At 56.5% G+C, this 27,379-nt stretch overlaps 1 protein-coding gene across 1 annotated transcript in view; it reads right to left on the bottom strand.

Annotated features, from left to right (window-relative positions):
* The window catches only part of LOC101831911 (SCO-spondin), a 56,817-nt gene that overhangs the window by 11,417 nt on the left and 18,021 nt on the right, over positions 1-27,379 (bottom strand). Inside the window, 48 exon segments of the mRNA XM_040736833.1 lie at positions 268-435; positions 602-811; positions 1,927-2,082; positions 2,242-2,283; positions 2,521-2,744; positions 2,908-3,068; positions 4,083-4,249; positions 4,536-4,735; positions 4,843-4,939; positions 5,222-5,422; positions 5,657-5,827; positions 5,949-6,140; positions 6,248-6,294; positions 6,781-6,950; positions 8,470-8,549; positions 8,661-8,831; positions 8,964-9,167; positions 9,347-9,399; positions 10,205-10,299; positions 11,067-11,212; positions 11,414-11,545; positions 11,860-12,030; positions 12,185-12,231; positions 13,529-13,778; positions 14,593-14,757; positions 14,989-15,162; positions 16,067-16,158; positions 16,308-16,433; positions 16,603-16,732; positions 16,824-16,946; positions 17,047-17,226; positions 17,989-18,153; positions 18,240-18,410; positions 20,114-20,257; positions 20,549-20,665; positions 21,973-22,030; positions 22,788-22,860; positions 23,312-23,453; positions 23,527-23,692; positions 24,110-24,237; positions 24,331-24,522; positions 24,796-24,894; positions 25,341-25,395; positions 25,504-25,657; positions 26,183-26,333; positions 26,471-26,653; positions 26,736-26,876; positions 27,146-27,298. Coding sequence (XP_040592767.1) covers positions 268-435; positions 602-811; positions 1,927-2,082; positions 2,242-2,283; positions 2,521-2,744; positions 2,908-3,068; positions 4,083-4,249; positions 4,536-4,735; positions 4,843-4,939; positions 5,222-5,422; positions 5,657-5,827; positions 5,949-6,140; positions 6,248-6,294; positions 6,781-6,950; positions 8,470-8,549; positions 8,661-8,831; positions 8,964-9,167; positions 9,347-9,399; positions 10,205-10,299; positions 11,067-11,212; positions 11,414-11,545; positions 11,860-12,030; positions 12,185-12,231; positions 13,529-13,778; positions 14,593-14,757; positions 14,989-15,162; positions 16,067-16,158; positions 16,308-16,433; positions 16,603-16,732; positions 16,824-16,946; positions 17,047-17,226; positions 17,989-18,153; positions 18,240-18,410; positions 20,114-20,257; positions 20,549-20,665; positions 21,973-22,030; positions 22,788-22,860; positions 23,312-23,453; positions 23,527-23,692; positions 24,110-24,237; positions 24,331-24,522; positions 24,796-24,894; positions 25,341-25,395; positions 25,504-25,657; positions 26,183-26,333; positions 26,471-26,653; positions 26,736-26,876; positions 27,146-27,298 — 6,837 coding nt within the window.

The following is a 27,379-nucleotide window of genomic DNA, read 5'->3' as shown; positions in this document are numbered from 1 at the left end:
AGAGATGAACCAGGTAGGTGGCAAATCTTTGATTGTGGCCTCAAAGGCCACAAAGGACCCAGATATACACATAGGATGTCCCTGCCCAGTATCCAGATCCAGCCATCCCTTCTCTGAACATCCTGGTTTTCCTAAGTAGTCAGCAAAGTAGCAGCCGGTCTCCTACATGCCACGGGTATGGTGGGAATGGAGTTAGAGGTTGGGGTGGAGAGAGCTTTGCAGAAAATAAGCTCAGTAAGCAGGAAGTGACTGTCACTACCGCCGTACCACATGGCATGGGATTGCAGGACCGGACATGGTGCCTCTCCCCGACACAGGATGCTCCCCCATTCTTGGGTGGTGGGCTTGAGCAGCTTCTGCTTCTTAGGGATCGGCCCCCTCCACAGCTGCGATCACACCAGGACCAGGGGCTCCAACGGGACCAGCCCCCAGGCACTGTTGAGAGAGTAGTTCCAGCAGGGTCTGGCTCCTGCAGAGTGTCCCACATATCCCATTAGCCGGGAGAGACCGTGGCAAGATCAGGAGAGCAAGGCACCAGAGCTTCTCAGGGTTAGGGTCTGGGAGGGGCCTGGAGCTACTCTCTGCTCCCAGCTCCCCTCACCTGGACAGGCACGCAGGTTGCAGAAGCGGCGCTCCTGGTACGCAGTCAGGATGTCAGAGCACCAGTGTCCACCAGGCCCAGGAGGGTTGTATGCTCGCAGGCGACGCTGCTGGCCCACCCCACAGCTGCGAGAGCAAGGCTCCCAGGGGGCCCACGGTGTCCAGGAACAGTTCCCTGGCCCACACCCAGGACCAGGGCACAGGGCTAGAGCTGCAGAGTTAGAGTGAACAAGATCTGAAACCAGCATAACCTACCCCAGGCTCTCTCCTTCCTGCCCCAGGCTCTCCTTCCTGCCCCAGGCTCTTCTTCCTGCCCCAGGCTCTCCTTCCTGCCCCAGGCTCTCTCCTTCCTGCCCCAAGCTCTCTCTTTCCTGCCCCCAGGCTCTCTCTTTCCTGCCCCAGGCTCTCTTTCCTGCCCCCAGGCTCTCTTTCCTGCCCCCAGGCTCTCTTTCCTGCCCCCAGGCTCTCTTTGCTGCCCCAGGCTCTCTCCTTCCTGCTCCCAGGCTCTTTCCTTCCTGCCCCAAGCTCTCTCCTTCCTGCCCCCAGGCTCTTTCCTTCCTGCCCCAAACTCTCTCTTTCCTGCCCCAAGCTCTCTCTTTCCTGCCCCAGGCTCTCTTTCCTGCCCCCAGGCTCTCTTTGCTGCCCCAGGCTCTCTCCTTCCTGCCCCCAGGCTCTTTCCTTCCTGCCCCAAGCTCTCTCCTTCCTGCTCCCAGGCTCTTTCCTTCCTGCCCCAAGCTCTCTCCTTCCTGCCCCAGGCTCTCTCCTTCCTGCTCCCAGGCTCTTTCCTTCCTGCTCCCAAGCTCTCTCTTTCCTGCCCCAAGCTCTCTCTTTCCTGCCCCAGGCTCTCTTTCCTGCCCCCAGGCTCTCTTTGCTGCCCCAGGCTCTCTCCTTCCTGCCCCCAGGCTCTTTCCTTCCTGCCCCAAGCTCGCTCTTTCCTGCCCCAGGCTCTCCTTCTTGTCCCAGGCTCTCCTCTCTGACCCAGGCTCTCCTTCCTGCCCCAGACTTCCCCATCCAGCACAGGGGACAGCAATCCCTGACTCATGGGACTGCCGAGGGATTGGGGAACAAGCCAACCAAGAGTGTTTTGCCCGCACACATGCCTGAGGACTGAGAGGTCTGATAGAACTTGGTTGGGCTCAGGGCAGCCACGGGGGCTGATAAAGCAAACAGAGGCCTAGAGTCAGACACTGATCTGAGATCAGATCAGATCAGATCATTAGATCGTTCTAGGGAAATTGGATATTGATGTCCTGGTGTGGGTTTGGGTTTGGATGAGTTGGTTGAAGGCTGTGATTAGGGCCCTAAGGTTGAGCCTCAGAATCATACCTGTACACGAGGGTAGGTTGCAAGGATGCTCCTGTAAGGAGTCCCCCACTGTACAGTTGCCCAAGCAGAGGCGTGTGCGGCTGCGCCATGCTGGATGAGCAGGGTCTGTGCAGCTGTGGGAACAGGGGGACCATGGCGACCATGGGCCCCAGCCTCCTGTGGGAAAAGGGGTAGAAGAAAGAGGGCCTTAACATGCCAATTCGTCATCCAGGGCTCCAGCCCATTCAGGAAGCAGGGATGGGGAGGGAAGAGGCCCAAGGCTTGCTCTTCCCAGGGAAAGGCTATCCTGGAGAGGTTCTAGGAGACTTGGGCTACCTGCAAGGCCTGTCACCGGCTCCACCGTGGACCTTGCAGCCCCTGTGTGAAAGGAGACCCTGTTCAGAAGTGTTTTGGTGCCTGCAATGTACTCTACCGAGCACCACGCACAGTGTTGAGCCTCTGGCACGATCTCCCGGCGGGCTGGTTGCAGACCCATCGGGTGAGAGGAAGGAAAATCCAGAGACACCAGCAGGGATAAACGGGTACATCCGAGAACAAAGGCAGACTGAGCCACACTTGGCCAGGCAGTTTCTGCCTAGCTTCTATTTCCCTTACCAGGGCATTCCGGGCTGGAACAGTACTCTACGTCCTGAAGGGGCCCGCGGCAACTCAGTCCACCAGGAACGAGTGTGGGATGCAAACACTGGCGAGTTCGGGTGCGGGTACCCAGCCCACCACAGGGCTGGGAGCACGGGCTCCATATGCTCCAGGGACCGAAGCTGCCATGAACCCTGGAGCATTCCTCCATAGAGCAAGACAGCTTCCCATGAACACAGGAGCTAGAGGAAACACAGGCATGGCGGGGGGGGGGGCAAAGTGGCCAAGGAAGCCCAGCCAGGCAAAGGAAGAGATACAGCCCGGGTTCCCTGTCCTTACTCTAGAAGCCCCCTTTACCCACCCACCCCCGCTCTAGCCCAGTCCCCACCTTGGAGGTTCCCTTACCAGTTTCCACAGACCGTTTGAAGCGTCTGGCCTGAGTGTAGCTCATATCCAGGTCCAAGGGGCTGGCCCCCATCTTTCAGAAGGGTTGGGTAGGTCCTGGGAGCCGCGCTGGCCAACCCCAGCTCCTGCAGCAGCAAGGCTGTCAGCACACAGGGGCATTCCTGGGTGGGTGGACAGGAGGAGACAGTGAAATCTCCCAGGAAGCTTCCTACCGGATACCTCCGATATGCAGAACCTCTCCCTGATGAGACTTGGGGGAAGACAGGGAGGACCTGGGGCCTCAGGAGGTGTTTCCTGGTTCACACAGGACTGAGAGTCTGTGGGCTGTGAACCTGGACTGAGAGTCAGCCACATTTCTGTACAGAACAGCTAGAAGGACACAACCAGGCATTGTCAGAGAGACTCCAAGAGGACAGGACTTGGTGAGGCACAGAGAGTTTTGCCGGGAATCAGAGGAGTCGGGATGCTTCAGTGTGAGTCCTCCCGACCCCCAAAGACCAGTGTCATCATCGCATCTTAGTCGAGAGATCGGGGCTAGGAAACATTTCAGGTTCTGGCTGGTGGAGGCCATGGGATTAGAAATGGAATCCCAAATACCTGCCTGCCATTTGTCCCACAGCTGGAGACAGGGATACGGGGCCAGGTAGAGTTGGGGCGTGGGGCCCTTTCCCCACAAAGGCAAGGCAGGGAAGAGAGACATAATGGAGATCTATGGCCCCTGAGAGAGAGGATGGGGCTGCTGGGCCATGTGCCAAGGGTGGCTGTGGGGACCCAACAGGAAACTGCCCTTCGCTGCTAGGAAGACTGAGTGCCGTACAGCCAGAGGAGCACAGACCAGCACGTGATCACAGTGGCCTCTGAAGTCTTGCAGGTGCCCCTGAGCTGGGAGATCAGCTGGTAAGGAATACAAGCCCAGGTGCTATCCCTAGGGAGCAGGTGGCCCCTGGAAAACTAGGGACACCCTGGGAAGCTGCCTCAGCTCCATTTTCCTATCTGGGCTCCCAATTTGCCACCCTGGAAATCATCAACAATGACCTCCCAGGTTTGAGTGCTTCTTAGGGTCCCATGACAAAGGGGGGCTGTCTAAGAGACCCAGACTCCTTGCGGGAAGTGAGCTGTCAGATACCAGGGACCAAGGGGCATAGCCTCGGGCTCCTGCCCGGCTGAGTCCTCACCTGTACGCAGGTCAGGCGATGATGAAACGTGCCCTCGGGACAGTGGCACCCCTCCTCACAGCTGTCAGAGAAGCAGGCCGCCTGTCCCGTGATGTGGGCGCAAGAGAAGGGGCACCCCTCGCTGGGATGGCATGCACGGTACAGTCGGCCCACCGGGCAGCCCGCATCTGAGACGCAACACCGGAGTCAGTGCCCCGTCTGACCCACTGTCCCCACTGTCCAGACCCCTTGGCAGCGTCCCTTCCCCAAAGGTTCCCCGTAATCTGGCTGTTTCCTCCTTTTCTTGTTCATCACCAGCAAGAGAAGAGTATGACATGACGGGAGGGGGGGACGGGGCGGGGAGGGGGAGAGAAAGGGAGGCGTCTGCATGCCCTCAGAGTCAGGGTCAAGGGGGACCTGGATGGGACTCTAGACTGAGGGATTGATTATTGGGTTGAGGCTGGCTGGGCTCACCTCTGCAGACCTGGACGTGACAAGTTCTACTCTGTCGAGCTAGCCCAGGGCAGGGTGGTCGGGCACAGCTCCTAGAGCGCAGCTGCTCCCCTCCCCCACAGGAGACACTGCATTTCTCCCAGGGACCCCAAGAGCTCCACACCCCAGGACGGGGGCAGCTGGGCACCTCACGACACTGCAGGATGCCTGCTACGCAGGTGCTGGGGACAAAGGAAAGAGGTTTCAGTTTCACGACCTGATCCATGCTCCCTGGGGGGGCGGGTACCATGGCCCAGCTCCACAGCTCACCTCCCCGCAATCCGCTTACCAGTTGTCACAGGGCCCCGTTACCACCTCTCCAGGTTCCAGGCTCTCCCAGGAGCTGAGTGCGGACCCCACGGACCGGCTCTGGTTCTCAGGGATCCCTGAGGGCCACGGGATAAGGATGGAGGCCAGACAGCACAACAGCCTTCACCTCTCCTCACCCTCTATGCTCCTGCATTTAGCATCCCACCCAACAGCACCCAGGTCCTGGAGGAAGGAGATGGAAGCTGCAGGGTGTGGGAAACGCAGTTCCCAACCCGTAGCTGAACCTGGGCCCTGAGAGGCGAGATGCAGAGCCAGAAGGAGCAGTACCGCAGCTCTCAGTAGGCAGCTGGAGGAAACGGGAATGGTCAAGGGGTGAGTACAAGGGAGGTACTACCGACCCATGTCTCTAGGTTGGAAGTGGCAGTGACAGTCGGCTGGGGGCACACAAAGCCCGTCTTGGGAGAGCTGCCCTGGAGGACATCCGCAGCTGGACTGGCAGCCCGCTGAGCCTGGTAGGCATATACTGCCAAGGGACAGGTCCTGGCAGGAGCGAGGACAGGGCTGTCCACAGGGTAGGAGATCCTGGCCCCCTCCACAGTCTAGGAAGAAAGCGGGAGAGCGTTAGTGTCAAGGAACTACCCCAAGGGGTAGGAGCCTCTCGAGAATGCCCACATTCGTTGTGACCTGACACCTCACCCAGAACCACGGGCCAGCGGCTTGAGGCTGCCCTTTGAACAACAGTTCTGCGTGGGAACGTGGCGGTCGGCGCCAGCGTTTTCTCTAGACCCACAGAGGATTCCCCCTTGCCTCACCCCCCCCCCCAAAGCCTTCACCTGTGCACAGGGCGGAACTGTCCCGACAAGGGCGACTCTGCTGGTGGCCCCCGGGACAAGGCCTGCCTCCGTCAGAGGTGGGGGGATGATCACACACCCGGCTCCGTAGGGACTGTCCCAGGCATGCGTCACAGGGAGACCACGGCCCCCAGGGACTCCAAGCTCCATCCACTGCACCAAGGAGACATGACCATCTGTCTCGGGAGACCCAGGAGGCCTTGGGTCACCTGGGTCAGAGCATATATTTGGGGCTTCTGGGACAGGGGGCGCAGGTCTCATGGGAGCATCACACCTGGGCATGTAGTGGGGCTAGGGCAGGCTTCTCTTTGACGCTGCATCCCTGTCTCCCCTGCCTCCTCGGGGCACGGGGCACCCCCATGCTGCGGAGCAGGGCAGACGCAGGCCCTGAAGCGGGTCCTTGTTTGGCCTCCGCAGGGCTGGGAGCACGCTGTCCACTCTGACCATGGGCACCAGCCTCCAGGCACTGTGAAAGCGTAAGGGTGGGCGGGCAGTGGATGTAAGCAGATGAAATCCGGAGACCACTCTCTTCATGCCTCTACCCCTCCCCCAAGCCTGCATACTAGCACGTACCTTGGCAGGGCAGGTCTGTGCAGTTGAGCCTCCCCTCCACGCAGGTGCTGGGCAAGAGCAGAGCCAGGGGAAATTAAATTATGGCAGTTCAGAATGGCTTCCTGTCCCCACAAACTCATCTGCCTGACCCTTCCTTCCTCTCCGTATTTGCAGTTTCACGGTGCAGTCTACGCCCGTCTTCCTTCTCTCACATGCTTCGGAAGCCTGCCTGTCCCATCAACTAGCCTTCTGGAATAGTCACTGGGGAGGGAGTGACTGTAGGTAACCCTGCAGGTAAGTGAGGGCCGACAGCAGGAACAAACGTTATCGGTTGCTTGTCCAGCCCAACTTCTCTCCTCCCAGGAATAAATACCCAGACACACGGAGCTGGCTGCCTCAGTTTCTCCTCCAGTCAGACAGCTGTCGTGGGGCCCACATTGCATCTCCTCCAGGACAGGGCTGTCTAGCTGTACCGGCTGTCTGGGCCCCCAGAACTTAGATGTGCACCGACACCAGGCTGCCTCCTGCCCCAACAATGCAGCATGGTCTCTCACCAGTGGTTACAGCCATCGGGCCTTGTTAGCTGAGTGCCTGGGTGGTGGCGCTTCCCAGTCAGCAGGTCCAAGCAGCCGCAGTGACTGGGCTGCACGCAGATGGTCCCGTCAGCACTCAGTACCTTGCCCGCGGGACAGTAGCAGCCTGGCAGGCAGTGCCACACACAGTGCTGGGAAGGCACAGAACAAGCAGGGGTTTAGTCATCAGGACCCAGGGCCGGAGGTAGGGAGCTAGGAGGAGTCACAAGAACAAGCCGGAGGGGCAGTGTATGGGTCCGTGGTGGTTAATCTGGATCGCCAACTTGATGGGACTTCGAGAAACGAAAGGACATGTCCCGAATGTGAGTGGCAGCTGGGGGTTACTGGGCTGGGTACCAGAGAGGAGCAGCTCATCACTCTGCTTCCTGACGGATGCGGATGTGATATGACTCTTGCCGCCTCGGGCTCTTGCCTCTGTGACTTCCCTGAAGCAGTGGGCTGCCCCTTCTAACCATGAGCCCGGAAAAAAGTCCTTTCTTTCTCAAGAATGCTTTTGTCAAGTATTTTTGTCCCTGCAGTGATAAGGAGCACCATGAAAATGAAGGGTGCCCAGAAAGGGAATAAAGTATGACCTTACAATTACTTTAAGAACTGATGAAGGGTAGGAAGGGAACCAGCATGCCACTGTGAGTTCCCTGCCACTGAGAAGGGAAGGGGTGGGGGGAGGGGAGAGCAGGCCTACAGATTAACCCCTCAACTCCCGAGGAATGTATCTGGAAGGTGGGGCCCTGCAAATATGGCCTTAGGGGTCGCAGGCTCGGTGTGGGGGCTTGCACGGATGGTCTGGGAACTGAGGCATGCCCAGACCTCCCTAGCACTCAGGGAAAGCAGCCACCTCAGATAAAGCTGTCTGGGAAGAGAGGTTGTGTGGTAAACAGCTGGGGACAGGCCCTGTCTGTGACGACCTGCAGTGGCTGGGCCATCCTAGGTGAATCCTCTTCCTTCTTCCTCCTCCCTACTCCCTAGCCTGCCTGGAGTCATTCCTGGCCTCCTTCCATTTATGGCTGTCCGTACTCAGGCCTCAAAGCATCATCTTCATCCTCAGAGATCTTACCGTGTCGACCTCTGATTCACGTGTGCCTTCCTCCCCACAGAATGTGGGATCATGGACTCAGAGACCCTGTCTGTGCATGCCTCCATCTGTGTCTGCGTAGGCATTGGAAAACATGCACACACACACACACACACACACACACACACACACACACACACACACACGCACACGCACACGCACGCGCACGCGCACGCACACACACGCACACGCGCACACACGCACGCACGCACACACACACACACACGCACACACACGCAAGCTCTGTACACCAAAATGTTTATGGCACTTAAGATGACACAGTGGGCTGGCTTCCCCCTCCCATGCGTTTGTGCTGCGTTTGCAACAGCGTTTTAATTTAGAAACACTGGCTGTACTGATGCCAAGGGCTGCTGGATACGGCTGCCTCCCTCACCAAGAGGGAGCAGGCCCGCACTATTGCAAACTTAAAATCCAGGGCCCCAGTCCTCCCCGCCAGGCTTTCTACCCAGCACCGGGCAAGAGGCCATGGGCCCAAAGCCACACCCATGCTTCCCACAAGAGGCTTCTCTGGTCAGAGCCAAAGGTCAGGTAGGGGTATCAAGGGGGCCCAGACTCACCACAAGGTCATCACAGGATCGGGGACAGGGAGGGCCACAGGGGCTATACTCTGCCCCTTCGATGGTGCTGCAGTTGGTCACTGGAGGTCAGGATGGGGTGGGGTATGTCAGAGCTGCTGACCTGCCTCCTAAGGCTGCTTCCCAGCTTCTTACTCTTTGTTCCTGGGCCCACCCCCCTCCTCAGCAGATACCTGGGCATGGTTGAGCCTGGCAGGCCTCTCCCTGGGCCTGAGGTCCTTCGCAGAAATCCCCGAGGCCCTGGGGTGGAGGCTGGTCACAGGCTCGGGTCCGGCTCCTCAGACCTCCTCCACAGCTCCGACTACAGCCAGACCAGAGTCCCCAAGGACTCCAGCTCCCTGCTTCTGAGGGAAAAGCAGAGGAAGGCATGTGAAAGGGTTTGAGGGTTCTGGAGATTACTGGTGTAAGGATGAGGTACCCCAGAGACGGCCCCACTCAGGGCTTCAGGGCAAGCATTGGCCTAAAGGGCCACTTACGGTCACACGCTGGCAGGAGGCATGGCTCTTCCTCCGCCTCAGAGCCTGGGCAGAGGGTTGTGGGGGCCGCTGTGGGCAGGAGAGCCAGGCTGAAGGGTTCCATACCGGGGGGCCTGGAACAGAATCGGTGCCGGTGGCGTCGGGCAGGGCTGCAGGAGGCTGAACACATACTCCATGGGGTCCAGGGTGACCATGCAGGCTGGCCTTGGGATGTATGGAGGAGGAGAGAGAGAGAGAATGTCTGAAAAGAATGATCCATTGTGGGGAGGCACCATAACACCTTCTGCCTCAGTTCCTCTGATGCCTGTCTCCTATCCCCAGTGTAGGCCATGGCTGCGAGGATAGGAAACAAGAACATACGAGGAGTGAGAAGCCGTTCTCACCTTCCTCACAAGGCCGGGAGCTGCAGTTGGTGATGAGCCCAGAGATACAGGAGCTGGAGGGAAAAACAGAGGCTTGGGTGCTCCCCAGGACTACACGGAACCCACAGAGCCTTTGCCCAAACTCCGGTTCCCCAGGACCTTATTTGTAGACAGGATCCTTCCAGAGGTAACCGAACTAGTAAGGTGGCTGGGGCTGGGGCAAAGCCAACCTAGTATGACTTGTGTTCTTGTAAGAAAGGGGTATTTGGATGCTGACATACTCGGGAGGAAGATGATAGAAAGAGGGAGAAGACAGCCACCTGTAAGCTAGGAAATGCCCGATTGGTGCCAAAAGGGAAAGTTGGGACAAATGCTTCCTCAGTGTCTCAGAAACACCAGATCTGCCAACACCTTGATCTAGGGCATGTGTGGCCATCAATGGCTGTTTTTCAAGGCCCCTACCTCCAGTACATGTATGTGTTTGTATGCATGTGTTTGTGTGATGTGTGCATGTGTATTTGTGAGTATAGATATAATACAGTTTGTTACAACAATCATAAAAATTAGCACAGGTTGGGAGAAAGAAGACAGATAATTTTTTTTCATTACTGGAGGTTTAATTCAGGGTCTTGCCAGACAAACCCTGTCCCGCTAAGTATGTTCCCAGCCCCTGAAAGCAAACAGACAAGGACGGGTGGCTGGGGGGGTGCAGGCAGGTTTAGACAGCAGGGTGGGTTGGTTGTGGCTGGGCTGGGGGAGGTGGGGGCATCTCTTTGGTTAACTGGAGCCAGTATCTTCTGGGACTGAGGAAAGACACTGAACAGTTGGTTCCTCAGGGACCACAGGGCCACTGCAGAACTGGGGGTAGGAGGGGCTTACCAATTCTCACAAGGATAAACCACGGCACTGCCCGGGGGGTGAAGGTGCCCCCTGTGGGTGCAGGGGCAGTCCTGGGCAGGCACGCACACATTGTTCTGGAATAGAAAACCCTTTGTCATCCTGCTCCAGTCAAAGCCAGCACTCAATCTCCTAGTCCATCTTAAGGGCCACCCTGAAGACTTCCACAGGGCTCTACCCAGGCCCCCCTCTCATTGGGAAAGAGCAGGCCCTTATCTGAGGGTCATATAGGAACATGGGACACTCTCCTTCAGGGAGAAAAAAGACCTACTTCCACTGCAAGGCATGAAACTGAATTGTTAAATGAATCAACTGTGTGAGATACATATATATATATACTTTTCATATGAATATTGTGATTCATACAGCAGTGTAACACCCTCCAGCCCCACTCACCCAACCGTTTTCATTAAGGAATGTAGCCGTGGCTCTAGCCAGAACCAGTAGGCAACCTAAGTAAATCTTACTTAATCCATTCCACTCAACTGATTACCCAGCCTAAGACTGAGCACACAGTAGCTGCCCAGCACATAGCTGGTGATAGATAGATAGGTAGATGATAGATAGATAGATAGATAGATAGATAGATAGATAGATAGACAGACAGACAGACAGATAGATAAGAGGATGTGCGTTTGAAGGAGTCAAACGTATAAAACCCTTCTGACCCACCACCGCTTCCATAAGAGAACAGCTATCGAAGGTGTCTCCAACTCAGCAGTCTTTGCCTCCAGCCCCAAACCTTTGTGACTCTGCCCTTGCCCAGGCCCCTGGCTATCTCCTTCCTGCCAAAGCAAGAGCCACGAGGCAGTCCCAACTGTGGCCAGGCAGCGGGCATACTTACTAGCAGGAACATTCCAGAGAGGCAGTAGCAGCCAGGTTGGCAAGTCCGATTGGTCTGTCTGCCGGTACTGAGATGGGCACAGGAGGCCGGGCCCTGGGCACAGTCTAGCCATTGCTGGCCCTTAGGACACACACCCGGCACTGGTCCTGTAGACACATGTGTCAAAATGGCGGCACAGTGCCTACCCATTCAGCTATCCCCCAACAGGGGAGAGCATCAGTTCTAGGTATTTCCCAGGTTGCCATGGAGGCTGTATTAAGGGACAGGGCTGCAGGGGCGGGGTGTTGCAAGTGTCCTGGCTTAGTGGCAACGAGAACTAGAGTGTCCCCAAGGCGTCCGTCCCTCACCTGCGCAGGCCTGCAGGCTGCAGGTGGAGAACTCAATGGGGCTGTGGGGGCCACTGCCTCGAGTGCGATTCCTGTAGCCACCACCACAGGGCACTGAGCACAGACTCCAGGAACTCCAGTCTGCACCAGGGCCTATGGGTAACATCCAGGTCACTAAAGAGCTCACCTTCCATACCCAGCGCACCCCTTCCCGCTGCCTAGGTATCCAAGACACCCCTTCCTTCTCTCTCCACCTACAGAATCATCTCCACCTTGGGAGACATGGTGCCTTCACAGAGGAAGTGGGTTGGCCTCTAAGGAGGACTAGTAAGGCCTCTGGGGACCATCTCTTAGTGTCATTCCTAAGGGAAGTCCCTTATATCTCTCATGGGGTCCTGAGGGATATCTTGGCTTCTCTCTGGAAGGCTCTTTCATTGGGTCTCTGGCCCTAGCCCCCCTACTCTTACCTTGGCACGGCCTCAAACTGCAGAATTCAGCATCTATGCTGGGACCTTGGCACTCGGCGCCCCCAAAGGCAGCTGGTGGTGCGGTGCCTGCTCTGAAGCGCCGTCGGATGCCAACATTACAGCTCTGGCTGCAAAGACTCCATGGAGTCCAGGGGCTCCAGCCACAGGCAACTGTGGGAGGGCGGGAACCGATGTCTGAAACCAGGTCAAGCTGTCCTGGAACCCTGACTTGCTTGGAACACCACCAACACTCTCAGGAGGCTATCTCCAAGCTCAAGGAGCCCCCCATAGTCTCTGAGCACTAGCCACCACATGGAGGGAGTACCTGGACAGAGTTCTGCGGTGCACACCATTTCGCCAGAGACACAGGTGCTGCCAAGAGAGAGTCTAGTGAGCCCCAGTCCAGTCCCAGCCCTTGCCCTTGAAGCACTGGGCACCTACTTCAAAGGACGGGGAGTGAGGCCACCAGACACACAACGTGATGTGTACGATGTGGCTTGGATGCTCACTCTCAGATCCTCCAGGTAAGGTGCTGTCCCTTTGTCACACAGTTTCATCAAGAGATACCTTTTATACCTTTCATTTCATGTGCACTTTTTTTTTTTTTTTGGTTTTTCGAGACAAAGTTTCTCTGTATTGTTTTGGAGGCTGTCCTGGAACTCGCTCTGTAGACCAGGCTGGCCTCCAACTCACAGAGATCCGCCTGGCTCTGCCTCCCGAGTGCTGGGATTAAAGGCATGGGCCGCCAACGCCCGGCTCATGCGCACTTATTAAACAACATCTGTACATGACTTTAAGTGACAGGGCTAGGTAGGGGCCACTTGGAAGGAGCTAGAATTCTACAGAAGTGGGCATATTCTGTGCCCTTCCATTTTTTTTCTCCAATACATGTTTATTGGTCAAACAATGGAGATTCTAGAAAAATAATCTAGCAGAGGAATCATGAGAAAGGGGGAGGAGCAGTAAAGAAGGGAACTGGGAGGAAACATCGGGAGATAAAAAAAGGAAGAGAAAAACGAAGAATGAAGAAATCTGAGTAAAGGGGGGGGGTCAGGGGTATGTTAGAGCGCCCTCTGCTGGCAAAACCCGGTGCCGGCTTGGAGAATTGGCTACTTAGAAGGGCAGAATCCAAGGGAAGGAGAAAATGCCTTCCAGAAGGGCTCATGAGCCCCCTAGTTGAGGAGCTATGGCAACTGATGGGACCTGGGAGGAGGAAAGTCCACTTTCTTTAAGGACATTGCCCCTGGTGTTTGGACCACTCTCCAGTGGATGGTCTCATACCATCAACAACAATGTTGGAAGGGGTTGAGGTTGACCTGGAAGAAGTTAGCGGAAGGAGTGGGGTGAATAGGATCAAAGTGCCTTCTATGCATGTGTGAATTTGCCAAGAAATGAAAAGGTGTTTTATAAAGAAGCCCCTCACCAGCCTATAGTTCCATTCTACATAGCACACCACCTCTCTGAAACCCAGTCTTCCCAGAGTCAGACGGGGTGAAAATTCACTGCAGTTGTCTCGGGAGCCATGCCTGGCACGGGTGTCAGCACATTCAGCCCTCACCCTCTGCCTACCCTGCCTCGTGAGTGAATATGTGTGTGAGTTCATTCCTACCCATCTCTGGAGCACAGCCCCTCCCTTTGACCCCCACCCCACTGTCCGCTGGCAGCCTACCAGTTGTTGCAGTCCAGACGAGCTACTGCCCCTGGTGTGTAGAGCTGCCCGTGCAGCTGGCAGGGGCACTGGCTGCGGGGCAGGCAGCTAGCATTATGTAGGAAGAGGCCAGGGGGGCAGTTGCAGCTAGGGGCGCAGGAGCCAATGCACTCCACCCCAGGGTCCTGTGCCAGGCACAGCCGAGGGCACGGTCCCCCCTCCTCATGACACTGTTCTGCCGAACGGAACACCATGTCCCCTGGGCACTGGGCTGGACGGGAAGACAGAAAAGGGCCCTGAGTCAGGAGAGGAGAGAAGGGATGCTGACGAGGAGGAAAGCTTGGGCGTAGTGATTGGCAAGGCAGTGGCCAGGAAGCCCCTCCCCTTCAGTCCTCTCCCACTCCCTCCCCTTGCTCAATAGCTCGGCTCCACTGGATATGAATGCTCTTGGAAACAGGAGGACACTAGTGTCAGGGTCAGAAGGAATGCCCCACTGATCAAGGAGTAAGGAAATAGACTCCTCTGGTCTGATGCTGCTCCCGCACCCCTGATTTTGCCTGTGAGTGGCTTGGCCTCCAATGTCACATGTCTATAACGATATTCGATGCTATATATGGAAAACAATATATTTATTTACCAGAGAGAGAGAGACAGAGAGAGACAGAGAGAGACAGAGAGAGAGAGAGAGAGAGAGAGAGAGAGAGAGAGAGAGAGAGAGAGAGAGAGAGAGAGAGAGTCGCACAGACCAGGAGTTAGAAGCGTGGCTGGCTTCCAGGAGAAAAGGGAGGTTCCTTCCTCTTTCACTTCCTTTTATATCTACCTGTGTCAGTTTACATGTCTCCGCCCTCATGGGTGGATAGCTTTGTGGGGTTCACTCCTACACATGTCCTTATCAGGGACAAGTAAAGTGCCTGGCCCAGAAAGAGGGAGGAGGAGAGGGCTTGGAGAGACGCTGGAAACACTGAAGGCTCCCTAGCTCTAGGTGTGGCCTGTTCTGAAGCCAGAGGTCAGATAAGCGAGAAGGCTGGAAAGGTCGAGGCCCAGGGTGGCCGAGGCCACCTAGAGAGTGTGGGGGGTTTTGGCACCTGTGCATGGATGCATGTTGCAGTCTCTGGTCTGAGTGTGGGGCCCTTGACACACAGGGTTCCCAGGAGCCAAGCTAGAGCAGCTGCGCCCACGACTCTGGATGCCGCCGTTACAGGAGGCTGAGCAGGTAGACCAGGAGGCCCATGAACCCCAGGCACTCGGCACTGTCAGGAAGAACAGAGGCCATGGTCATGGCGGCAAGACATAATGTCAATAGTGTGCTGTCTTTTTAGGGAGACCTTGGGTGGGTGTGGGGTGGGAGTGGCTTAAAGGGCATATACCAGGTTTGCTCTTTCCCCTCCTTCCTGGGGGTGGGACCTGGTCGAGGGGGGTCATTCTCTTTTGTTCATTTTCCCACCCACGTTCCCAGTCACACCAGGAAGGTAGGGCTATACCTGGGCACACAGGGGGGCTGCAGGGCTCCTCCTGGGTGGCCTCTCCAGGGCAGTACGTGTCCTTGGAACTGGGGCACAGCCGAGATCGCTGCCGCCAGCCAGGGTCCCCCCCAGGGACAAGGCAGCTCAGGGAGCAGGAGGACCAGGGGGTCCATGGTGTCCAACCTGGTATCTCTGGAAGGAAAGACGGGCCTATTGTATGGAGGCTGTGGCCAGGCTGGCAACGGTTGGGGCGGGAGGGGGTGGGTCAGGTCTGAAAAACCAAGAGTCCATGAAGGGCAAGGGCTGCTCCTCTGACTCACTGGTAGGATCCTATCCCGCAGCTCTGTTCCTCACTTTACCTAAGGCAGAGCCTTCCATGAAACAGGCCAAGCTCATGCCCATGCTTCTGCATGGCTCAGGCAACAACAGCTCGCAAATACATTCCCTATCCTCAGAGTCCAACTCTTCTAGGCTTTTCCATACGGGAAGCCTCAGTTCCCTGTGACCTGTGAATACCTGCCTGATATCATCATTCACTCTCCACTGACTCCAGGGGCCCACTCCTTGGCCGCCTCTCATGCTCTGACACCCCCCCCCCCCCAATCACTCATTCTGCCTCACATACTACATACTGTGACTGGCCTGCACTGCAGATGACCTCCCTTGACACCGCACAGCCTGAGGCAAAGGGACAAACAGGAGTGTGTCATCATGCCTCTAAGTCCCAGTCACCTGAAGCACACAGTCAGCCCAGAAGCCTCATTCTTCCTGCCTCTGCAGACATCTGCACCACCCAAGCCAGCCTGCCCAGGTACCCAGGATGCGTGCAGGAGAGCCTGTCACTCCCAAAGCCCGCTATCCTAAACTGGTTCCAGGACCATAACTTGGATGGGTGGCCGTGACTCCCACTTCCTCTTCCTGGCTATCCCTCACCTGCCACGGTGCCCACTGCAGTTTCTGTTGCCACTGGGGTCCGGGCAGGGAAAAGGGACAAGGGGACACCGGCCTCCTCTGGCACAGCTTCATTCACAAAGTGCCAACCAGCCAGGACAGGGGATTGGGAATTGAGGGGAGGCCGTCTCCTGCCACACGGTACCTGTCCCACACTCTGTGTAGCAGGCCTCAAGTTCCTGCCTGTCACCCTCACAAGGGGCACCTCCAAAGGCCGCAGGAGGGTTGGAGGGAGACCTGAGAAGAGGAGACTTGCCTGGGCATCTGCCTTCCCCTTTTGCCAGCCTCCCTCACCCTTCTACCGTCTGTCCACTGCCCTCCCCACACCAGGGTGACCTGCTCTGAGCCTCTCCCACATCTCTTCCTTTCCTGACCCGTCTCTGCACCTGAACCTGGCCCTCACTCCAGAGCCACAAGAGTGATCACAAGGTGTCCAGGGGGACCAGGCAGACCAGCCACAGGACTGGGAGCAGCCTCCTGGCTCACACAGCAGTGTCCCCTTCTCGCACGTGCTGTAGAGGACAGTAGGGGTAGAAGTGTTCATCGGCACCAGGACACCGTGGCCAGAATCCTCTCTCCATCCGGCGCCACCTCTCCCCACCCCCCACAATGACCCAGCACCTTCCCTCGCCCCAGGACTTGCCCCTGGACTAGCACCACCCCTCAGCCCAGCGTGTTCACCATTGACTGCAGTCGTCCAGCAGAAAGGCCAGCCCGGGCTGTCTCAGGTCTCCTCCCACCAGGCAGGGACATTCGGAGAGGGGCACGCAGCCAGAGTCCTGGAGGAAGAGCCCAAGAGGGCAGCGGCATCCTGGATGCGAGGAGAGGGAGTCACTTAGGGACGGACGGTGCTGGTCTTGGGTGGGCGACTCTTACACTTGCTCATTCTGGCTGGGCCTCACCTTCCATACAATGCCCATTGCAGCTTCTGTTAGCCTCAGGGTCCAGGCAGGAGGGCGGACATGGGGGTACTAGCCCCTTCCGACACAGCTCAGCATCCACGTGTACAAGGCCTGGCTCACAGTCTCGGGAGGGAAGAGCACAGGTACGGTGGGTACCGGAAGGCACACAGACAAACACCGGGGCTCTGCTGTCGGAGATCCCTCCAAGCCAGCTTCCCTTTACCTGTGTCACCTGGGCAAAGCTGCAAGTTGCAGGGAGCCCTCTCGTGGGAAGGCCCGGGGCATGGAGCTCCACCATTCTTGGGAGGGGGGTCCACACAGCTCCTCCGGCGACTCTGGTGGCCACCTCCACAGGAGACGCTGCAGGGCTCCCAGGGCCCCCACTCTGCCCATGCCCCAGCCACTGTAGAGGAAGAAGGGGGTCCAAGGAGACAGGCTGTGTAGAGGGGAGGAGGCCAAGCGAGGGAGCCTCTCGCTTGGGGGTCAGTGGCCTGGCAGGCCGGGGCAGCATCCTAGTGCTTCCTTTATTCTGGAAAGCTGCCCATAGGCGAGCGAACCAGGGATAAGCCACCCGGTGACTCCAGGGACAGAGTTCCAGCCCTCGGCAAGGTGACAGTGGCAGAACCCTGAAGTGGGGGCACGTTTCGTGCGTGCGTGCGTGCGTGCGTGCGTGTGTGTGTGTGTGTGTGTGTGTGTGTAAGGCTACCCTCTCAGCAGCACACAGAGCAGGCTGGGGAGCCACTGTGTTGGGGAGTCACTGAACAAAAGGTCTACAAAGCCTTCAGATACAGAGACAGGGACAAGTAAGTGGTACATCCAGCTGTCACTCAAAATACCCTCTTCTGTTGTCTTCCTCCATCCTCACATATGGAAACATGGGTGGAGGGAGGGAGGATTGACTGTTACCAGCTTACAGCATGAGAACCCTGAGTGAAGGGATTACCCTGAGATACCTAGGCAGGCAAGGAAGGGTAAGGCCAGGAGAGTGAGTATCCTGACATCTCTTTGAAGGCTGCGATTGCATGGACATCATTGTGTTAGTTTCCCAAAGCGGTTAGGGTCTCCGAGCAGAGCAGGGTATTCGGCTAGGGGCTCTGATGAGAACCAATCCAGGTCTCCCACAGCAAGTGATCAGTCTCTATTTCTTTCCGAGGTGTTAGGCTACCTGGGCAGGCTTGCACGAAGCAGGGCTGGCTACGGAGCTGGTCCGACAGACAGCTGCCTCCAGTCAGGGGAGGTCTCAGCAGTTCCCGGCGCTGGAAGGTAAGGCCCAGACCACAGCTGTGGCTGCAGTCACTCCAGACAGACCATGGTGCCAAGACGCAGTCCACTGTAGGGGACAGTACACCAGGGCTTAGAAGGAGGCTCATTCAGGACCAGGGCCCTTAGGACTGTAGCCCTGAGGCTAGCACATACCACAGTTGTCTTCATCGGAGCCATCCTGGCAGTTCAGACGAAGGTCACAGCGCTGCTCAAGGGGTACACATTCCCCACTGCCACAGCTCAGCTGACTTGGGGAGCAGAGGGTCACTGAGGCTGGCAGCCCAGGGAGGGCAGTGGTAGGTATGGTGAAAGGACCAGCAGTTGCTGCCAATTCGTAATTTGAGAAGAAAGAAGGGAGCCGCATCAGTGGTTTCTGGCCGGATGAGAAACTGAGACCCTTGAACTTCAGGCCAAGATCAGGACAGTTTGCTGAGCAGAAGCTCTGGCCTTTCCACCTCCAAGTGCCTGCTCTGTGTGCTGCTGAGAAGGTAGCCCTACACACACACACGCACACACACACACACACACACACACACACACACACACACACACACACACACACACACACCAGGCTCCCCAAAGCTCCTACATCAGGTTCCCATCCCTGGATTTGGTAATTTCCCTGTCTCACTGCTGCCAGATGTGCCGCCCCATTTCAGGGTTTTGCTATCGTTCTACACAGATCTCGTAGTTTCTCTACTTGTGAGTAACCAGAGAGAAGTCAGTGCATGAAGAATAGTCTTTCCCCTTGGTTACCCTCTTTCTGAATGGGTTCTCCCCGGGGTCCAAGTTTCTGTGATTGGTTAACACTTGCTCTTCTGATTGTGGCAGATTAAACTTTGATCCAAAATGATCTACCTTGGATGGATGGATGGATGGATGGATGGATGGATGGATGGATGGATGGGTAGATGGATGGATAGATGGATAGATGGGTAGATACTGTATGGACAGATGGATGGGTATGTGGGTACATGGATACATAGATGGACAGAGAGACGAGTGTGTGAATGGGATAGGTAAATAGATGAGTAAATAGGTAGATAGGTAGGTGGGTAGGCAAGTGGAAGGATAAATAAATGGATAGATGATAGATAGATAGATAGATAGATAGATATAGCTATAGATATATAGTGAATGGATATGCAGGTAGATGGGTATATAGATGAGCCAATAGACTATTGAATATATAAATGGAGAGAGGGATGGACAGATTGAATAAATGCTCAGATGCATGGGTATGTGAATGGAAAGATGGATGGAAAGATGGGTGTATGGATGGATGGGTAGATTTAAGAGTAGGTGTGTGGGGACTAGAATGATACCTGAGTGGTTAAGAGCACTGGTTGCTCTTCCAGAGGACCCAGGTTCGATTCCCAGCACCCACGTGGTGGTTCACAACCTTTTTTAATTCCAATTCCAAGAGATCCAATGTCCTTATCTGGTCTCTGTGAGCACACATTCATGCACACACACACACACATGAATAAAAATAATAAAAACAAACAATTTTAAAAAGGGTGGGTAGATGATAGATACATGAAGAGGTGGATGGATAAATGGATATGTGGATGGATGGATGGATGATGGATGGATGGAAGGGTGGGTGGATGGATGGATAGATGGATGGATGGATGGGTGGATGGATGGGTGGATGGATGGAAGGGTGGATGGGTAGGTGGATGGATGATGGATGGATGGAAGGGTGGATGTATGGATGTATGGATAGATGGATGGATGATGGATGGAAGGGTGGATGGATGATGGATGGAAGGGTGGATGGGTGGATGGATGGATGGATAGATCAAAAGATTGGTAGATAGGTGAGTGGCTTAATAAAACAGGCTGTGCCCAGTGTCTATCCCATTCTCTTCATCACCTTCAAAGACACTGGGGCTTCCAGTTGCTTTTAAAATTTCTCTCTATTCCCTGCTGTTCCAACCCCTCCCATATCTCTACCACATGAGCCACCCAGACCTGAAACCCGCTTGCCATCTCCACTGCATGATGCAAGTCCTCCAGCTCACCACAGTGCTTCTCATCGGAGCCATCAAGACAGTCCTCCATTCCATCACACAGCTGCTTCTGCTCCACACAGCCCAGGACATCACAGGGCATTTGCCCAGGGCCACACCACACGGGTGGGAAGGGCCTGGGGGTGACGCTTTGGCCTGCAGGCAGGACACCACCACAGCCAGCTGACATGGGAACCGGCCACCCTTACCCTTCTTCCTTGGTGGCCTAGCTTCCCTCCGCTTAGCGTCAAGGATACCCCCACTTCCTGCCTTTTTTGGGGGGTAACGAGAAAGGAGTGAGAAAGGTGGATTAGGAAACTTGGGTCTCGGGGCCCATTCTCTACTAAAAGTGATGTGGAAACCATGTGGCCTTGATCCGAGTGGCGAACCTCCTGTGGCTTCTACTCCTTGCAGAGAAGCTGGGCCCTTCAGGCAGAAGAGTCTTACCAACAGGAGTGACTGGAGAGTGTGGGGGAAGCGCCGTCACGGCAGCCGTTGCTGGGAGCGGGCTCTTGGCACCAGGAGGGAATGTAGAGACGGTGGTCACCGTCTGCGTGGGTTGCCCTGGAACAGGCAGGGGAGTCTCAGAAGCATGAACGGGACCTGCTGTCTTCACTGTGGAGGGAGGAGGGTGTGAGGTGACACTAGCTCAGCTCACTGGCCTGTGAGAGGTGGTGAGACAGACCCTGAAGAGGGCATCCCTGGTTCCCATGCGGTACAGGATAATCACAGCCATCGCAGACAACAACCCACCTCGGAGGGGCCCTCAGATCAAAATAAAAGCAGGTCTCTACCATCCAAGGAGCATGAGAAGGGGGTTAAGGGAAAGTAGAAAAAACCTGGTTTGATCTAATGCTATATTCTAGTTGCAAGGAAACACAGCAACCTCCTAATACAAGTTCATTGTAAAAAAACATGTTTAGAGGAGAGAACTGGAGTCATTTAAACACAACGGCAGAAGGAGCAAGCATGGCTGAGACTCAGGATGAGGACATTGCTACTGGTGTGAAGAAACAAGTTTTTTGAGTTTCCTGACAGTTGTAGTGAAAAGGACAGTCAGACACTCATTTTTTCTGCCAAAATATTCATCTTCAAAGACAGCCTTTTTTTGGAACCAGACTTAGAATGAGTCTAGGATTCATCCTATGAGCCCACATGTTGCAGATGTGATTTTTTTTTAACAAAAGACAAAGACATGGTTCAGTCAGACCGCTGGACGGCTTCCACTGGCGCTCACAGGGGAGAGCCTCCTACACTCACAGGTAAGGAAACCGAGGCACCAGGTTGGCATGATGTGTCCAGTATCTCCCATGTTAGAGTCAGTACAAGTCTGCTGCTTCAGGGGTCTGCACCCATCCTACCCTACACTGGGCACCATGGTACAGGTGATCAGTAGCCATGGGTAAGCTGGTACATGCCTGGCAGGGAGTGCCTTTTCCTGCTTAGGAGTATCTTAAGTTGGGAACCCTGCCCACTCTCATGTCTATTTAGGGCACTTGCTGCCAACAAACACTTTAGAAAAAATGCCTAGCATCATAGCTAAAGAGACAAAGACGGGGTCAGGTGGTTTTTCAACTCCTTCAAGGAGACCAGTTCAGGGCCTGGGGGCTGCAGCCACCTTGCGGGACAACTGCGTGGCTCTAGGAACTGTCATTGTCCCTCAGACCTCAAATCCTGGGTCTAGTAGGCTGGTAAGGTTGGGACCTGACCATGCACCAGGAGACCGGTATCTCTTGACCCCACAGCTCTCTTGGGGGTAGTCAGAGGACAGGGGGTTTCAGCCTCTGGGATGCCACCGCCCTTTGCTCTAGAAGGGCAGGTGATGACAAGGGCAAGGCTTTGGGGAGGGTCTTGGAGTTTTGTGTACACACCTGCAGGAAGCATGGGTGGTTCCTGCTTGGGCTGCTGGTGTTCCGTGTCTGCCAGACCCTACAGAGGGAGAGAGCTCAGCAACCCTGCTTAGGCCTCCAGGGAGTTCCACATAGGCATCCTTCTCCAGCAAGTCACAGGTGCCCCCCTCCCACCTCTATATGCTTACAGAAGCTCAGAGCTGAGGACAGAGGTGACTCTCCTGAAAGGTGATCAGGCTGGACACCCCAAGGTACTGGCCCACAAAACTCATGACTAAGCTAACCTACCCTGCAAGGTGGATGAGTTGGGCACAATCAGGCTCCGTCTCGCACCCTCGCTGGCCTGCCTGCGAAACCACTTCAGCTCTTTTACCCAAGACAAGGCAAGGGTCAGTAGCATTGGGACGGCCGCTCTATCCCCCGTCCCCTAACCTGTGCCCTAGACCTTCCTAATTCCCTGAGCAGGTCACTCGTCAACAGGAAGTGTCCTGCCCCTCTTTTGTATCACGGATATCCCCATCCTTCAAGCTTTGTCCCAGATTCCTTTGGGGTCCCCAGGCATAGATTTTAAAAGCAGACGCCCTGGTACCTCCTCACCCATGACACAGAGCCCTTGCCACCCAGACTGCACGGCATCAGTGCCCTGCCTGTCCCTCTAGCACTCAGCATCATACGTGGCACCAAACTGGATCTCACATAGCTCAGAACTGAAGGCTTGGCAGGAATAGCACCAGGAAGCACAAGCTATGGGGAAAGCCACTGAATGTGTGACAGGGAGGTCAGTGCAGGTACAGACAGTACGCTGGTGAGGCACTGACACACAGATCCTCACTTACCTCCCTGGGCTGGGCTGGAAACGTTCCAGGCTGAGTGGAGGAGAGGGCTGGGGTCCTGGTTGTGGAATGGACTCTGGGAAGAAAAAAAAACACCACCAGGAGGGTTCCAGGGAAATCTCCCAGCCCTGGGACCCAACCATCATGAAGGGACAGGGTTAGGGCATCCAAGAGGGGCGCTGCCCACTAAGGCTGGACAAAGGTGAGCCCTACCAATGGTCTCAGCTTGATCATGCCATGATCGATGGAGGACAGGTAAAGCCCTCCCACTTCCCACCCACAGGACCAGGCAGAAACGGAGAGTCTCCCATCTATCATGCTGGGGGAGTGGGCTTAGCGCCATCCTTTGAGAGTCGCTAAACTCCAGGTATCACGAGAATGCACAGAACCCAAGGCTCCTGGGGGAGGCGGGGTAAGGGCTCTGGAGCACCCAGATGTGACTCCTCGGCATGCTTGGTTTGTGAAGGCAAGCCAGGACTCCTCCCATACACCTTTCCCAGGCAGGTCCCATCCAAGGCTGGTCATACCTGCTGCTGGTGCCCGCAGGAAGGGGCCTACAGTCCTCCTCACCAGAGCCATCTCTGCAGTCCACAGAACCATTGCATGGGACACATTCACCACCGGCACAGCGGTGCCTGTTCTCCGGACACGGGGATGCCAATGGGGACACTGCGGAGGATATGCTACTAAAGACATCTGATGTCACACTGCCCACTCTTGTCCCTCCAGCTCCCAAGCTGACCTGTGCTTGGCTTACAGCCCAGTAGCTCCACCCATAGGAAGACGTCGTGCTGGATGTTGTCGCCGTGGTGACCGTTGCGTGGCCACACTCTGACATACCTCGCCTGCACCATCTGGCCGAATGTCCATGCCTCAGGGGCCATACGGTTTGGGCTCCTGGAGGAAAGCTGTGGGAGGTATGACCTGTTGCCCAAGTCCCACCTCTTGCTCAAGCTGCCACTGCAAATCTACTTTGGTGCCCCTTCTATTGGGGAGGATGCCAGCCCCTAAAGGAAATGTGCTGTGCCCTGGTTCCTCCGCAGAGACCCTCACTTCTAAGGGCCTCTGTGAACTGGCGGTGTTACCATCCTGCTCCTTCACAGAGCTGTCAGATGGCCACGCATGCGGACTCTAAGCCACTTCCATGTTGTCAGATGTCCCTGGACGCTCAGCTCCACAGGGCATCGTCCCTGCTAGCGGGCATTCCGTAGATGTCTACTGCAAGGACTGTCCCTCAGGGGAATGAAAGTCCCTGGGGGGGGGCTGTGGCATTCACCAACGGGTTTCTTGGGTCACTTGCCCCAGGGGACTGGAGCGCTTAGTACCGTGGGTGGGGGCAGGGTACCGGGCGGGGAGCTGAGGGAGTCATGCCACCATAGACCGTCACTGCTGAACTGGAGCGACAAGCTCGTGACATTAACAGAAGAAGAGCCGACTCCCTGCACCACGATGCCTGTGGAGGGACCAGGGCAAGGCAAAGGCCAGTAGCACCGAGACAGCCACTCTGTCCCCCGTCCCCCTAACCTGTGCCCTCCTCCTCACTGACCAGTTAGGTTCCGTGGTTGCAGCAGGTCCAGCTGCAGGTAGAGCGGCTGGGGATGCCACTCGGCATAAGCATCCTCTCCAGGGCCACGCCCTGTGGTGGGAGCCCCCATGGCAGCCCAGGTGGGGTGTTCCAGGGGCTGGGATGATGCCCACATGGGCAGTTGGGCCAGGCCCAGGGGAGAATAGCAGGCATCTGGGTGCAGAAGAGAGAGAGGAGATAGGCTGGACTAGGGCAGAATAGAGGGTGTGGCAGGGACAATTAGGGAACTTCAAGGGGAGCCGAGGGTGTGGAAGGCAGGAAATTGAAGCAAGGAGGGCAGAGCTGGGGAATGCAGTGTGGGATGGGCGACCCCATCACCTGCAGTGTGTAGGAGGCAGGGAACTGTGCCAGAGAGGTCCCTGTCTTCCTAGAGGCTTGGCAATCGCTAGGGAGTCCCTTTCTGCATCCAAACAGCGAGTGACTTACCCCCCAGGGGAGGCAGAACATAGGTGATCAGGGGGGCTCCGATCTGAGGACTGGGGGCAGAGGCAGGTGTGGTCATGGGGACCACTGTCTGGTTCTTTCCTGTGCGGAGACCCAGGGGTCAGAAAAGAGAGTGGGAGAGGCTGCCACCAGCCACCAACCCAGTACTCGGGCCCGCCACACTTCCTGGATGGACCACGTTCCCTCTCACGACTCCTCAAGAGAGAAATTCCGACCGGGAAGGGTCCCTCTTTCCCTTTGAGTGAACTGGGGCTTCTCACCTCCACTGACTATTCAGAAAACAGAATAAAACCCCAGGGCCAAAACAACTTTCTGACGAGTGTGGAACAGGTGCAGTTTCTGACCCCTGTCGGCATTGGAAGGAGACTCGCGCAGTGAACATCCTATGTAACTGTGCGTGCTGGGTAAGTTCTAACTTCATCAGCTGCACTTTTAGGATGAGGAAACTAAACCACTGCTCCCTGTCACGGTCGGCACCCAGTTCTTCTCCTCTTCAAGCTCTTCTGCCACTCCCCAGACCCACTCACCGGGCAGTGCACAGTGGCAACACGATTCTCCCGTGCCCTCCACCAGGATCCAGCCCTGTGGGGACATGCAAGTCAGGCCACTTGTCCAGCCCTGGCCCACTCCCCAAGCCCGGCTGGTCCGCATCACCTCTCCAGACTCAGCCCTCCCCACATTCCCTCTCACCTGGGGACAGGTGCCCAGTGGGCAATAGGGGGAGCAGCGTGTGGCACCCCTGGGCAGACACTCACACACCATGCAGGGGCCCCCACGCCAGCGCTCTCCAACATGGTGCACGAGGCCCCACTGCTCACAGCCCTCACAAGGCTCTGTCTGGCACCTGGGAAGGGAGATGCGGTTGCGGCCTCCTGGTGGTGGAGGGAGCTCGCTCAAAGCCAGCCCTCCCCAACTTGCTGGAATAAGAGTATTCCTAGATTTGTGGGTTGTCACTAATAAAACTGGGAAAGTCCTGGGTAAATGTTTGGTCACACTATAATTCCACTTTACCCCTGCTCCTAAGAGAACAGGCACAACAGAATGGGAGGAAAGCAATGTGTGCCAACACTGTAGGTTAGCACAGCCTGCCCCAGAAGAGTTGAAATAACTATGACTCTACAAGCCTCAACAGAGGCAACCCCCCTGCCCCTGCCCTCCAGAGACAGAAACCCATTCTTGCCCCTGGAATGGTCGAGCACCATTGGTCTGTTGGTTCCTGGACCTAGCGGATACAAAACCGATATAGGAAAAGACAACTGAGGTGTCACAGAACAGGTTGCTAGTGAGGTCTCTGTCAGATGTAAAATGCCTACCTCAGAATCGACCTCCTAAGCAGAGGCAGAGGGTAGATCGGGTCCCCATCCTGTACCTGCGGGCCTTGCGGTGGATACCACGGCACTGGCGACCCCGACCGGAGAGGCGCGGGTTGTTGGGGCTCCGGAAAGACCACTGGAGGCTCTGGCTGCTGCAGGGACCCAGGCACTCCGCCCAGGGGGACCAGGAGGACCAGCCACAATCCACTGAGAGAAGACAGAAGTCAGGGCTGGTGGTCTGGGGAGGGGTAAGTCTGTCATCGTCGTCAGTCAGGGCTGGGTGGTCTGGGGAGGGGTAAGTCTGCCCCCCCCACTCCAAAGGATAGGCCTGGGCAGCAGCTTACCAGAACATTCTGGATTGGGCCGGCAACGATGTGGTCGCCCATCCTGGCAGAGGCAGAGCTGGCAGTTCATCTTGATGCGTTGCCCAGGCCAGTAACGGGTACCGTTCACCAGGCAGGGGCACTGCGTGGGTCTCAGACATCGCCCCTCAGTGCCAAGCACCTGCCCTTCTGGGCACCAGCAACCTAGGTAAAGCCCAGCATTATGTAGCATGCAAAGCCAAGCCTCCACAGACCCGGTCCAGTTACCCCGCTCCCCCGCCCTTACCTGGGCTGGTGCAGGGCCTGTCTGGTGAGCACATGGTCTGACCAGAAATATCATCACACGTCAGAGGGCAGGGGGCACAGGGCCAGAATACCAGCTCCCCAGAGCAAGTGGCGTTGGGGCAGCCTTCCTGAGGGCAGGGATCTGAAAGTAGGCGAGGACAGAGAGGCGTCTGCAGCGAGACCGGTATCTACCACTGTCCGCCACACTCCTAGTGCCCACCACAATCCCCCAATGTCCTCAGCGTTTCAACTGGTGACTCCCATGCCCACCGTTCTGCTCCCTGCCCCAGCAACCCTCCGCTCCTGCTAAGTTCCGCCCACTCCCCATAGCCCAACCAGAGGACCTCCTCTCTCGTAACCCATCGTCACCCTCCTCGTGCCCTTCCTTGAGCCCTCTTCCCCTTTACTCACTGGCCTGGTGAACACCACGAGGGCTCCCAGACAGCAGTAAACAGTCCTGGCCCCCGTTTCGGGGTGGATGGCACTGCCGGTGGCGTGTCACGGTGCCCCCACAGGGTTCGGAACACAGAGACCAGGGAGACCAAGCACTCCATTCGCCATCCACTGCAAGGGAGGGCCAGGGTGGCGTGTGTGTTGTGGGGAGGGGGATTTGAGGCAGGACTAGGGACCAACAGCCTCCATCTC

This window comes from Mesocricetus auratus, unplaced genomic scaffold, assembly GCF_017639785.1.
Source record: "Mesocricetus auratus isolate SY011 unplaced genomic scaffold, BCM_Maur_2.0 Super-Scaffold_100125, whole genome shotgun sequence".
In the NCBI taxonomy this organism is placed as follows: domain Eukaryota; kingdom Metazoa; phylum Chordata; class Mammalia; order Rodentia; family Cricetidae; genus Mesocricetus; species Mesocricetus auratus.
This window is presented reverse-complemented; position numbering and strand designations above follow the sequence as displayed.